The sequence below is a fragment of the Nestor notabilis genome, unplaced genomic scaffold (assembly GCF_000696875.1).
Source record: "Nestor notabilis isolate BGI_N333 unplaced genomic scaffold, ASM69687v1 scaffold8224, whole genome shotgun sequence".
NCBI classification, from domain to species: domain Eukaryota; kingdom Metazoa; phylum Chordata; class Aves; order Psittaciformes; family Psittacidae; genus Nestor; species Nestor notabilis.
In genome coordinates, this window is record NW_009926043.1 from 224,172 (window position 1) to 238,807 (window position 14,636).

The window sequence follows — 14,636 nt, forward strand, 5'->3', positions numbered from 1 at the left end:
CCCTGCGTGCCCATCAAAGCTTCCATTCAGCAAGCTGTGCTCACCCTGGGCTCTTCACAACCAGGTTTCACCCGCAATTTCTGCTATAGAAGTGGAACAGTAACAGAAGAGCCAGAAAAACACCCTCCAGAAAAATGTGTATTATTTAGAAGAAAGTTCCATAACAGAGGAGCACCATTCACATTCTTGTTAAACAGGACAGTATGCAGAACCGAACTGTTCAAGAAGCTGAAAAGATTTCATATAAAAAAAATATATGGACCATATGGAAATTTTGAAATCATAATTTCCTAAACAGTACCTCCCCCCAAAAATAGGTTGAAGCTACATATAGTGCTATCTATCTTCAAAGCAGTCTGTGAATTTAGAATTACTTTATGTTAGAATCACGTCGCATGACTCAATTTGGACTTCCGTATTTGCATGTGTACATCCTCAGGCTAAGTGAGATTAGCATATGAACAATGGTCTGACAGATGTACAGTAATGGAGTAAACCACAGGAAAATAGGAATTGCTGCCATACTCTTACTGTGATTTTGAGTAACACTGTAGTTGTAGGGTATGTATATCCAGAAAACAAATGCTCTCTTATTACAAAGAGTACTGTTATTGTCATGCATGGAACCTCCAAGTCTCCACTCAAAAAAGGTATGATCCTATTTAAGAAAGACAGCTTCTGAAAAATGAGCACTGCGAACTGTTGAAAAGATTCCCCATGGGCTTTCAGCACTAGTTTTCTACACAGAGGTTTGTTGGCTTGGTTTGGTGTTTTTTGTTCTGTATTTCCCATTTTTGTACTTCCCTTAATTAGTTATATCCATACTACAATATCTGCTACAGTCCTCCAAGTTGACTCAGCCACATTCCTTACGGGACAGTTCCAGGCCCATGCATTTTACCATCTCATTTAAACCTGAATTCAGTTGGCTGGAAGAAACAATTGGAACAAAGAGGTAAGCAAGGATGAGCTTAACAGTGAAACATCAATTTTTTTTTTTTTTTTTTAATATCTTATGGGAACAAAATGCTTGTCTTTTAAATCCATTAGAGCTATTAATAAAAAATCTAGTGTAAAAATGCTACAAAGGCTTTACTTCCAACTCTTCTTGTGGGTACAGGACTAAGTAAAAACCTAAGTTACTGCTCTTATAAAAACGTCTTCAAAACTTCAGAGAACCCATTATACCATTATTTATATGCTCTTTAGAGTAAATAACTCATACAATAAGAACACAGTGTTCCTAGTAGGAAAAAGTCACACTATTTCAAGGTAAATAGTTTTTGTTGCTCTTGAAGATTCTAAATGAAAAGCTGAACTTCTAGAAGCATTTGCTGAGAAAAGGGCAAAGAAGTGCTGTACAAGCCAAAATCGAAAGACTGACCTCCGAAAACGATATTCAGCTTGGTTAGAGTAATGTTACAGTAAAGAACCAAAAAGTTATCCTGGAATGCCTGATGTTCGTCTATCCCCATTTAATACTAAAGGAGAACATACTTTTTAAATTTTGGTAGTTGCTCATTAAACATTAAAAATATCCTAATGAAATTAATGGATCTGCAAGTGTTGAGCACCTTTGGAACTTCTCACCTACTTCTATCTCTTTTCTTGACCTTGCAAATCAAATGCAAGGCAGGAAAACTTATAAATTTAGCAACTGCTTTATGTGAGCCCAACTTTAAATTTCACAACACCTAAAAGGCAGCTATTTCGGTAGTAAAAGGAGCCTGTAGTCCACCAGAGACTACATCACTGATCACTAGGATGAAGTTTGGACACAAACTTTAATCTACTTTTGCGCTATGTCTGTTTGGTGAAAACCCCACATTTTAGTTTTTGGTACTAATTCAGTACTTTTAAAAAAGACTCAATTTATTTAAAACACCAAAAAGAGAGACACACATTTGGAAAAGTGATTAGGTCAGACTCCAAGTGCAGACAAATGACAGAGTAAAGAGAAGAGTCTAGGGACTGAGGTATAAAATTACAGATAAGTACCAAATACACTCAGCAATTTCTTAGCAGAAAACATCATAAGGATTTTAAACAGATGACATTTGCATTGCAGTACTTAGACTGACAGAACAGATGTACTAAACCCCATTACAAAAAAGCCTAAATCTGGAAGACTTGTCATGGTTTGTTAGGGACACGATTTGCACATCTGCAAAATGAGCTCAATGATTCCTGCCTGAGAAACAAAAGCGCGTTTTCAGAAAGAAAAAGAAACACATTCATGGTGTAAAAAAAGTGAGGGAGCTGTTATAGTCTACTTCATAATTACCTGCATTTTGAAAGTGAATAGAAAAATGTATATAAAAATAGTAAATGGTTATTTTAGAATTATTCTATCCATTGCTTTCAAATTTTAGTTTAGGTAGCTGGCAGGATAATGTAATAAAGACAATACTACCACCATAAGACCTGGGATAGTTTCTAACTTGCAGATTTTCTGAAATAGCTGCAAATTTGATGATGACTCATTTAGCTGTTTATCTTTCAGTGTGGACTTAATATTCAGGAGCTTACTATATGGACATCTTTCAGAAGAAAATTATTTACAGTTTCAAATTTGGATTTTCGCGATCATTCAAGCAACAGTATTTAGAAACAAGCTTTTGGGAAGATATTACTTCCCTGTTCATTATTTCAGTCAAAAATTAGCTATTAGAAAATAGAAAAAAAATTCATGCAGAAAACTTCTGGGTGACAAGATACTTACTTGTACAACAAATACAAAGACCATGATAAACAGCTGATTGCCCACATAAGCTTTTATGTTATGTGTTATGATGCCCAGAATAAGAACAAGGTCAGAACAGAAGAGTAGAACCTGGTAAACAAATTACTGCTTGTGAAATTGCTCAGAGAGGCAAGAGCAGCCATATGGAAACACACTGGATAAAACTGTATCGAGAAAGCAGACTATGAAAAGTTTCATTCAGACACTCAAATACTGCTGTAAAAACTTAAGACTACCATCAATATAAAGCATGACTGGCAGGAGATAGTAGCTCAGTCCACTTTGCTCCCGGCCACAGTTTTACCCTGATGCAGCCTGTGTAAACATGCAAGCAGATACAGCCTGGCTGTCACTGCAACAAGAGAGACAAAAGTCAGGCAGATCAAATGAAACAGAAGACAGTCACTGCTGAATCCCCCCAAATCCCTAAAAACAGAATTAAGAAGTGGCCTAGGAAGCTGCTGAAGCTACCATCTATCTGTTGGCTTACCTCCTTGTAAAGCAACAGGGAAGAAGGGAGCATCCCTGACGCCAGTTGTCCCAAAGGACTATGCAACATCTCTCAGTTTGGACAATATCTCCAGTTTCTTCAGATATTCAGCATTTGTCCGTAATTGCTGGGAAACTAAAATTCAAGTTTACGCCTGTGTGAATAAACTCTTTGCAAGCTTGTAATTTATTTTCCACTGCACTCATTTACTTTTGGTCTTCTACTTTCTTTTTCCAACTGCATGTAACTATGTATCTACCTATGCTGAAAAATCAATGCTTGGATTACCACTAAAACTACAGAGCCTAGGACAGGCTTACTAGTAAAAGTCTGATTTTAAAGCAGAAGAGAGAAATAGTGCAAAAAAGATCATAACTTCCTGACTTACAGAGCTGTGGCTCTGCCCTCTGGCAGCCCAAGTTTGCTGTCTTTCAGATGATACTGGAAAGCTTAGATGTTTCCAGTATGAATTATGAGACAATCTCAAGTGAACAGCAGCAGCCACCCACAATTAGTATTACACTTCTATCATAGAACACAAGCAAAAATGAACTGCAAGGCAAACCCAGCTTTTTCTCAGCATTATGCTGTTGCTCAAACCAGAAAGATACGATGATTCAGCCTAGCTCTAAATTTCCCTGCTTTTTTATTTGCCTACATTGTGGGTTTACAATTCTTTTATCAACTGGCAGTAAAAGGGAAATATTAATATAAACTTTGATGAACATCATAATCACTTCACAAACCAGAAAGGTAAGACAATATAGCACGGTCAACAACAGCAAACAAGATTATTTGGAAAAGACATTACCAGTCAGGATTTTTTAATGCGTACATATTCACATTGCTGATTATTCAAGCAATTACAGAATATGACATTCAGATCTCAGGTTGCTTTAACTAAAATATATTCCAATTGTTTGCTTTTATCAGCAAAAGTAAATTTCAGGGGATTAAGTTTCAAAACTTTGAGATAATTAAAGCAGTCTTGCTCTTTTTACAACTACAAACATCACCTTTCAGAAATATAATTTATGCTGAATCTTGAAAGTTGAGAACACTTGAAAAACAACTTGCATTTTGATATAATGACACTACAATTAAAAGACTTTCTGATGCAAGACTAAGTTGATCTCTGGATTAAATTTGGTAAGCAGCAGTTTCTAAAGATCCTGTATTTAGTTTCAAACACACTGAAATTAACACCTCATCCAGGAATCATTCTTGCCAATAGTCCCCTCCAGACTACTGTATTAGTCCCTAAAGACTACAGACTAGAGCACTAGTCTCTAGGCCCTACAGAGTATGTACACGTTCTACAGGATCACCTCTTAAGTTAATCAGTGCATCCTCATTTCCTTTATGCTGTTGCTTTCTAAAATAGTTCACAAAGAAATCCTCAATAAACACATATACACACATATTAGGTCAGTAGCTGATCTACAGACATATCAACTACTCAACAGTATTTTTCCAAATATTTGAATTTACTAAAATTTCAGTGCAAAAAAAGTGCAATATATCAAAGAAGGAATTTCTAAATAAAAGAAGAAAGAAAAGAAAAAGAAAAAAAGCTTTGGAGAACTCTAGCTTCTCTGTAAGGCATTCTGTGTTCAGCAGATCCTCACTTTCAGGAGATACCTCTGCAATCAGTTCCTGGCTCTCTAGAGAAAGGAAATCTATTTGTTCCTTTTTCTGGGAGAAAACAGTCACAGAGTGTTTTGTTGGCCTGATTGAGAAAGGAAAGATTGGAGAATCGTTTGCTATCTTTTGGGTTCCATAACCAAAAAGATGACATGGCTCATTCTTTTCCTTTTTCCCTTCATTTTTTATTTGCTGTACTTCATTTTTATTTGCTTATACATTTGAACTGAAACCATCAAGCACTTAACTGATAACCACGTAATTCCTTGATGTGTGTGGCTTTCCTTCTTCAGCAGGTCAGCCTATAAAATTATTGGTTTAAAAGAGTTTTAGATGAAGATACTATCAGAGCAGATGTCACATTTTAGAGACGAAGGCGCCATTTGGAGTCTACTGATAAGAGCTTGTACATTTTGCATAGGAAGCTTCTAGATGACTTTATGGCCCTAGCAATAGAGAAAGGAGATATAGGAAATCCTACTTCTGTTTTATTTTTCCTTTTTGATACATGGAAGATGGAAATAATCCCTTTTGGCTATTAAAGTGGTTCAAACACGTATTTAATTTTAGCTACTCTGGCTCAAGGCTATGGAGTTGTCTGTAGCAATGTTAAGCCCCAGCAAACTTTTTGCTGAGATCTTTATAGGAATATCTATATGGGAATGTAATAGCTAGCTGCTGCCATAAGAACAGAGACTAAAAATGAAGACACTATGCTCTTAGGTGCAAAAGAAAAGAAATGAATTTTACAGATGTGCATGTGCTGAAATATCCAAAACATTTTCTCTGCCTTGATAGCTTCCTCATCCTGCTGCCATATGGTACAAAGAATTTTCCATCTTAATATTTGGAGACTGTTTTTCTAATAGGAGCTACTAGATAAATTGGTAGTTTCTTAATAAGCAGGATAAATAAAGTTTATTATTATTTAAAATTAAGACATCAAACCAATTATTTCTTCCTTGTTAAGTTCACTATGAAAAAACCTGTGGAAAAAGACATATGTCATAGATTACTGTATATTCAATGACCAGCTGTTTTAAATTTGGATATTAAGTAATTCACTCTTTTCCATGGCAAGTACTGAATGATTTCATAAATTCTCATATGCCCAACATGTGCCAGCTATACTAGGTTATTGAACATCCAGCTGCTGTTATGATATTAGCTGCCAATGCTAAAACTACTGAAGAGAATAATGAATAACTTCAAGTCACCTAAGGCACAAACTGACACAGTTCCCACTTGAGATGCGTGGGAATACAACATATCTGTCAATTAAAAACTAACACTGACCTACAGTCACATGAAAATTAAGTGCCAAGAGTTCATGTTCATTGTTTAGGGTGGAAAATTAATGCCCAATCAACCTGTATGAAGATTTCTCCATTTCCATGAGTTGTCCTAGATGTATAGGAATGTCCCATAAACTACACATACAGTTTGCAAGATAGATTCTATTGGGTTGTAATTTGCTTTTCTTTCTTACATATCATAATTCCTACGCAGCTCTTCCATGACATGTCTTACATAGCTAAACTGCTAGATTTTTCAATGATCATGAGAAATTGATTATGAAAATTTGATTCTTCTAAGTACAAGTATTTTAATGCAATTGAGGAGTCAAAGGTACAAACCCCCCCCTTAATTCACAAACACACAAAAAAACCAGAAAAAAAAAAATCCATACAAAAAAAGAGAGAAAAGCAGCTAAACAAAGTGACAGAAAGAATTCTCCAGAAAGGACAGTCAGCACAGAAATATCCACCAAAATACGTCACTAATAGATTTTAAAAGCTGAGACTTCCTTGCCTATTAAATTACTGGTTGTAGTTACAAAAGCTTTACAGGTGAACATAACTTTCATCTTCAGGTCAGCATAAGTAAACACATTAGGATACACTCTCAAAACAATCATGCCATAAAGCACGCCCGTTTCATTTCTCAAAATTAGCTCTGTTAAGGGAAGTAATTTTGAAATTATCCTAGAAATCATGAGGAAGATTAGAGTATTACTATATTGATGTAAATGTACACCAGCTATAGGACAAAATAATTATTTAAAAAAAACCTCCACAAAACCAACCATTCACATTTGCTGGAGCTGGATCATCTCCAGTACACAAAATATACAATGCTCAAAAGCCACATTAAAGAAGACTTCAATAACCTCCACTTCAAGCAGTCTATATATAGTAGTTTAAGTATAAAACATAATTTTCAGCATGCTTTATTTGAAAAAGATTAGGAATATATTGACAAATTAAAAGCATGTCATGCAGAGATTTAAGATGCTTATAAAAGCTCAAGCAAAGGGGCAAACCACATCAAGGGGCTTAAAGAAAACTCAGACTTTAAAGCTTAAAAAGCAGCTCATTCTTTTCATACCTTAATTATGAAGTTGCAAGTAATTCCGTTTTCAGTCACATGTTCTTGACATTGCAAAAACCCCAACACTGTTATTTTCCCAAATATTAGTAGACTTACTTTGCTTTAAGGAAATCCACTACTTGTTTGAAGTCTGCCACGCAGTATTCTCTTTTCATGTCCATGAGCACGCTGTCAGAGGCTGACTGGACAGGTATGTGCAGAAAAGCATATACTCTTGGATGATTGAGAATCTTTGCCATTTCCTAAGAGTTATTCAAAGAGATAAAAAGCTTTCAAACATTACGAAAACAACACACAAAACTCCTTTAAATTAATATGTTGGGTAAGTATCAGTAGTAATACTTCTGACACCCAAACAACACTGAGTTGCAGTGGCCCAGTTTGAAATAGCAGGGACAGGTGAAAATACTTGGAAGCAATTTTGGTTTTAACCAAAATAAGAAAAGCTATGGAACTGCATTTCCTTTGGGATAGGGATGTCATTCCCTACATAGTATAGGTTATTCAATTAAGAGAAAATTTCAGAGGCAAAGCATTGTGAAAGCTGGTGCTTTTCAGACAGTAGCTGTTTTTGATTTTGGAAGATGGCAAGGGTTAGCTGCTCTCTTGTCAGAGTCAAGTTCTCAGATACCAATAGAAGAATGTCTCTAACTGGAGTATCCTTAAGCTTGGCCACCTACTAATAAAGGTATACCTGGCCATTCGCAAACGTGCTCTGATACTGGTCTGAAATATGCTACCTGTGTTATTTCAAAGAATTTTCTCCAGGAATTAGAACCGTTTCACTATAAAATGGGTAGAATTAATCGGGGCCAGGTAAAAGCAGAGTGGAAGCTTGGAAAGAGACAAAGGATATTAAACATTTTGTACAAATACAAACGGTCAGAAAGAAAACAAAGTAAAGGCAATAGCAAGATGCAAACAAACCCCCAAATTAAAGTCAATCCAAACCCCTGATTGAAGTTTGGCAGGGTGATGGAACATGAGGTGGAGAATATTTCCACCTCATGGAATACGTGTGAGGTGGTCACATTTCTTTCATTTCTAGTATTTACACAATTAAGGACATACAGTCTAGCAAGGAAGTTTAAATACTTTTAGAAGTTGAGCAAAAACTAGCATCTAGGTTGTACGCAATATGGTACGATCTGGCCTGTTAATCTTTACCCTGCAAAATGCAAGTGAACTTGGACAAAGAATCATATTTACATGTACAAGCAGATTTTCACTTAAGGTTTTCCCTTCCTCCCCGTGCACTGAATGTACAGGATACGGCCTGGGACCAAGCGCTGCAGTGCCTGCTCTTCTGCCATGTGCATCCTGCACACCCCTGTCAGGCTCACCCATGCTATTTCTCCTATTTTCTTTGACAGCATAAATACTCTGTCTGACAACACATACTGCTGCCAGATTTACTTTTTAAATTACAACTATTTACAAATTCTTTCCAGATCATTAATCAGTAATATTAGTCACACATCTAGATTTTCTATCTGTATTTCTACAAGGCCTAGATTGTTCAATGAGAGGGTAAACATCCTCCTGCTTTTTAATTTTCAGGTACCTGCCTTTTAAAAACACTGACTTTTAGAGCAACAAGAGAAAACGCTCTCTTAGCACACACCTTTCATCTGACAAACATGCATACAAAACCTGAATTCACTTTTTGAAAGCAGTTTAGAAAGTTTCTGCCTAAGATCCTGCTACATAAACGTCTAAGAGAAATGGTTACATTATTCAGTGGGATATCTACTCTATCTCAAGTATGTAAAATAAACATCACTGTAATAACTATACTTATAATGGAGAGCATACAATTTGATGCACAGAAAGGCTATGTGCAATGAACCTGGGTCTCAGTGGAAGCTGGAGTTAGCTGGCTTAATGAATAAAAGAGTAAAGAAAAGGCCACCATGCATCCATACAAATTTTATGCACCTATTTCAAATTAAGTCATTAGCCTATGCCCTTAGTAATTCTAGATATTCAGCTAGAATATATTTTAAAAATGAAATGGCATAGAACAAGTTCTGTAAAATCAAGTTATTTACCTGATTTTGTTATTAGGAAAACTTCCTTTATCTTTTAAGCTTTAGAAAATACTGTAAACGTAGTTAATTTGAAGTATCCTAGTAGTCATCTGTGATTTTTTTACTTATCAGTAATAAAATATGTCTCTAAAATATGAGAAATTGCAAAAGGGCTGGAAACTAAGCTATGTACCACAAGCCTATTACTCTGCTTATCTCTTAGTTCAAAGCAGTTCAATTATCAAAAACAGAGTTAAAAGAAACCAGTAAAAGGGAAGATTCATAACATGTTTCTGAATCTGCCAAGTTCTTAAAAATAACTCACCCTACAATGCAGAAAAAAAAGAATTCTTTCTTATTCATTTGATTCTTGAATTTGGCATCTTCTGAATTAACAGCCTCTTCAAAATGTGATCACTGATTTTTTCTTTTTAAGGTAATAAATTGTTTACTAGAATTTCTAGCTACAGAAGTGTTATTTCATTCTAGCATTTCTAAGGCTGAGAATCATTTGATAAGGAAAACCCCCAGATTTCGATCCCAAACACACATTTAAAAATTTAAGACTTTGTTCTTTCCTCTTTGCATTCATACTTAACAACACTTACTTTTTAAGGGTTGCTTTTTAACCTTAAAGTATGGATTGATTCTTTCCATGACAGTAGCTACTTTTAAACTGTGTACAAACCTAGCCCTACATTGCAGAACAGCAGGAGCTAGCAATAAAATTTTCAAAAAGCACAACCTTGTATTTACCTGTGTTAGAGGCACCACACATAGCAAAGAATGAGAAACTACCCAGTTTTATCACAAAGTTCTGGGGTTTAAAGTTAAAAGTAAGGAAATTCTCTAGTTACGTGAAAATGCTGGTTTAATTTGTCTTCCTCTCTTCTTTGCCTTAATAAATATGAAAATTCTGCTGCAAAGTATGAAAAATGAAAAACAAATCTGAAAATCTAAAATGTGTTTTCCTACCTAGAGGATCTCAAGGAAACACCCAACCAACCCCTAACCCACTAGTTACCTATCTTAAGGTAACCTGCAGAATCCTGAGATAAAATGCACATACAACACACACACACTGTTATCTGGAAACCCTCATCCAACCTAGCTGCTATGGTCACAGGTTTCGGGTATGTTCTGGACATTCAAAGCTCCTTCTAGAGAAGAGGAGGTTGCAAACAACTTTTTCTAGCGTCAAGCCCCTTGCTTACTTTCTGTATGTAAAGCCACACAAAATAGGCTGCATGTGCTTTAAGCACTTAAGTCCCATTGAGTATATTATGTACAGGCACAGATCTGAATCAAAGGCCCTACTGATAAACTGTACTTCAGGATCATAACTATTAACGTGGTGAATTTAGCAGAATGTAAATTATGAACACATATTATTAACACAAACCAAACAAAAGACAGAAACACCTGATGACCCACTGCTTGTTTGTCATTCACTTTCAAGTACCACTGGTGTTCTTAAACTCATCTTTTATAACCAGAAACTTGGAGTGAGCAGTTCAGAAAGAAACAGAGTAACAAACTAAGTAAAAGTTTTGCATGATTACATCACAATTCTGGATAAATCCATCTTCCAAACTTCGTAGTGTTCAGATATAAATATCATACTCTAACACAGAGCTTTAAAGTAATACTGTTCCAGTCTTACCTTTTATCCTGCCTATACCTAAAATGATGCTGAAGTACTTCACCACATAGGTGTGATCAAATTACAGCTATGTGCTGAACAATCATACTTAGTCAATGCTGACAGATTTTCCCACGCCATGGACTGCACACAGAATACTAGATTTCATCGCTTAATGAAACTATTAGTTAATATCCCAGAGAGAAGTTGAAGGACATCATGGGCTAACGCATAATTGTACTTCACAGTGTCTCAACATTGTAAGCTTAACATCTGTTTCCTGTTGGTTTATATATATATACACATATATTTTTTTTTTTTTGCAAAGTGCTTTGCATTACTAGATATAATTACATATTTCAGTTAGAAGAAAAATGCAATATAGAATTTTATTTCCATCTGGAAACAATAAATGAACAACTTTCTGAAATCGTATGACTGTGAAAAGAGAGTTTCTGTCTTTAATCATGATTGAAACAGCTCATTCCCTTTACCTCTTATCCCCTGGAATCTAGTAAGTCTATGAACGAAGGGAAGCCCTACATGAAAATGATACTTCATGTAGGAATGAAAAGGTCAAATAGTAGCACGATTTGGTTTAAGCTAACTTTACAAAAAATAAAAGCCATCTACATTTGGAATCTAACAATGTATGTAAAATATCCTTTAGTGTACTGAACACATAGGAAATTTATTTTTTTTTTCCCCAGTTCTTAGCAGCTGGAGTACATCAGAACACACGGCACACTGCCAGAAAGATTTTTATCTAGTCAGTGTATTTTATCCTAGCAATTACAATACACAAGTTTAACCACCTAACCAGAAAATCACTCCTTCCGTTTGTAATGACACCATGTACAACCACAGAGAATCATGGAGACAATAAACATCAATATCTGTGCATCTTTATGCCTGTACTAGCAAGCTGTTCAGAGATTCCTTCCCCTAACCTGAAGTAGGCAAAAATCCAGTATTTGAGTTCTGCCTATGTTTGAGTCACGATGATGTGAATAACCTGCTTCCTAGCAAAAGGATTTTGTCCTCTGCCAGCAGTGAAGCCCAAAGAAACCCTCATCCATATGGAAACATTACCAAATGGCACTGCCTCAAAACTTCTTTCCCTGTGGCAGATGTTAGTTAGGGATATGTCATGAGGGATGTCTGCTGACTGTTGTCTTTCAGAGGCCCAGTGGTGCCACTAGCAGCATGGTCTGGATAAAAATCAAGTGGCTGCAGCCCATTTTATAAATTCCTGTGCTGCAGTACAGTTCCGGAACAGATGTGATGTAGAGATGCAGGCATGGCAACGATGACACAGTCTGATCAAGTCTGGAAAGCTCATAACAGTTTTCTTAAAACTAATAAACAGGGAACCTTCCCCCTGCTTCCCACCCTCTACGGGTAAAGAGGCTGTAAAAACCTAAGGAGGTGTAGGATGTATAATGGCGAACTTCCCCAAGGACACGGGCTGGAAGGCAGTGCCTCCCCCTCATCTATATATGAAGTGGGAGAGATAAAATGAAGCTGTATGATGGGCAATCTTAGCTACCCCATGTAATATGACATGACTTATGCTAAGGTCTTTATCCTATCATTAGGATAAACTGAGGTCATCCTGGAGCACTTAGAAGCCCACACAATTCTGACCAATGTAATTTGAACCTTAAAATCAAATCTTTGGGTTGCCAGATGGAGCACAAAAATCTGTTTTGTCATATGGGAAAAATGTCTTCCACATTACCAAACAAAAAAACTGGTATTAGCTCAGGCCACCCTTAGAAGCGGATATAAACCAGATTGCAAGCCGTGATTTGTTGATAGGAAAACTAGCCGGAGAGCCATATGCTCAGTCCTAGCTGTTCCCAGCTGTTCTCCTAGGTGTGGGATCTCTCTACTGCTTCCAACCTCATAAAATAGACAAACCTAGCTAGCTAAGAATTTCTTCTCCCTCATGGCTATCTATTAAGCCTAATCGCTTAAAAAACAAATGAAGCCATATTTGGTATGGCTTCATGCCACTATTTCTTTAACCAAAAATTAGGACAGGCTAAGAGGAGGTCTTGCAAAAGAAAAAAAAAAAAAAGTGACATTTAAATAACACCACAATACAATACTGTATTTCATAGTTCAAAGCTTCAGTCAAGGTTTGTTGCATCTCTTCCCGCAAGTCAGTGCACAAACAAGGAAATGCACAGAACCAAATAATAACTACCTGATTTTTAAATACAGAAACATCAAAACCATTCAGTTACTAAGTACATATGTTTTACTCTAAAATATGACTCTTAATATGGATATACATGGTATACCAAAGAACAGAAAAAGCCTCTTCACAGAGTACTATTTTTTGCAGTTATCTGATAAAAATAATAATTCCCAGTATAGATATCCTAACCTGGGTTGCCAAAATACTTCAGGATAAGAAAATCGGTATCCCTATTTCAACCTGCTTCTAATACTACAGTAGTACTTCACATCAGGTAAAAGCTAAAGCAACAGCAGCTACACTGGGTAGATGCCTATTGCTCAAACCCACATGCAACATTGGAGTCTCTGCAAAAATGTCACCAAATCACAGCTGATTCAGCAACACATTCAGCATTAATAGTATCACATAGTATTTCCTCAAGGTATTGCACACCTTCAGTTCCACACAAACTGATGGAAGGTGTGTGGTTAGAACCATGAGGTAAATGGTTCAGTGCTTTCAAATGAAAGCTCTTAACTGTTGCTGCTGCAGCCATCATTACAATCCTAAAGAGACTTTGTAGAGTTTCACAGTGCTGTTTGTCCAGTTCCAATAAACAGATTCACTTTAAGGTAAAAAGTGAATTTAATTAATGGCTAGAGTCACGGCTTAATGACTTAAAGCCAGCCAACCAAATAGCTAATCCTCATTCCTTATGAAATGATTAATTCTGATGTGCTAGAAAATACACACCTTTTCATTTTCTCCACAGTGCTAATTTCTCATCATTAAGCATTCCTCAAATGAAATATTTTTTTTCCAGAAGTAAATTGATACTCCTTTTTGCAGTATATATTAGAAACACATATTGGGAAGTTCCAAAAAGGGTGATTTATTGCAACAGCACACTGCTACTTTAAATAACTCTTCATCTCATTCATACCTTACACTAATAAAAGCTTGAAAATTAATTAAAGCATAGAGAGGCACATACAACAGGCGAATAGGACTATCACACTACCTTTTTGTCTTCAGAAACCTGATTGAGTGAACTGGATTGCTAGATTCATCCATTCCATGCATTTGTTCACCCCCTCAAAAATGAGAATCCCACATGATACAGAAGAATTGATGGTTTCTGCGCAGAAGGAAGTCATAGAATGAATGCACACCCCACCAGAGTTCAGCTGCACTGAGACAGAGCAGTGCCAGGAAGCCTCCCTATTGTTTCTCTCTATTTCAAATAAGTGAGTACAATACCTAAGATAGCATCGGCTTTAGGAGGTTACAGTAGAAGGAAAATAGTGGAAGGTTTTAATCAAAATCTAAACCTTTAGGCAAGTGCTACCTCTTTCTTTTGTGAGCTGAGCTAAATTTCATAGCAAAACAGAATAAAAATATTCTAAACCATAACGACAAAATTGCATCATAAAATTTACATTCTTCAACAGTTCTTGCACATTTAACATAGCTAAACTAATTGAATTCAAAAACTGGATAGGAAGAGC

At 36.1% G+C, this 14,636-nt stretch overlaps 1 protein-coding gene across 1 annotated transcript in view; it reads right to left on the reverse strand.

Moving 5' to 3' along the window:
- The window catches only part of CDKAL1 (CDK5 regulatory subunit associated protein 1-like 1), a 150,457-nt gene that overhangs the window by 126,790 nt on the left and 9,031 nt on the right, over positions 1-14,636 (reverse strand). The window contains exon 3 of the mRNA XM_010013331.1: positions 7,365-7,510. Coding sequence (XP_010011633.1) covers positions 7,365-7,510 — 146 coding nt within the window. The remainder of the gene's footprint in view (positions 1-7,364; positions 7,511-14,636) is intronic.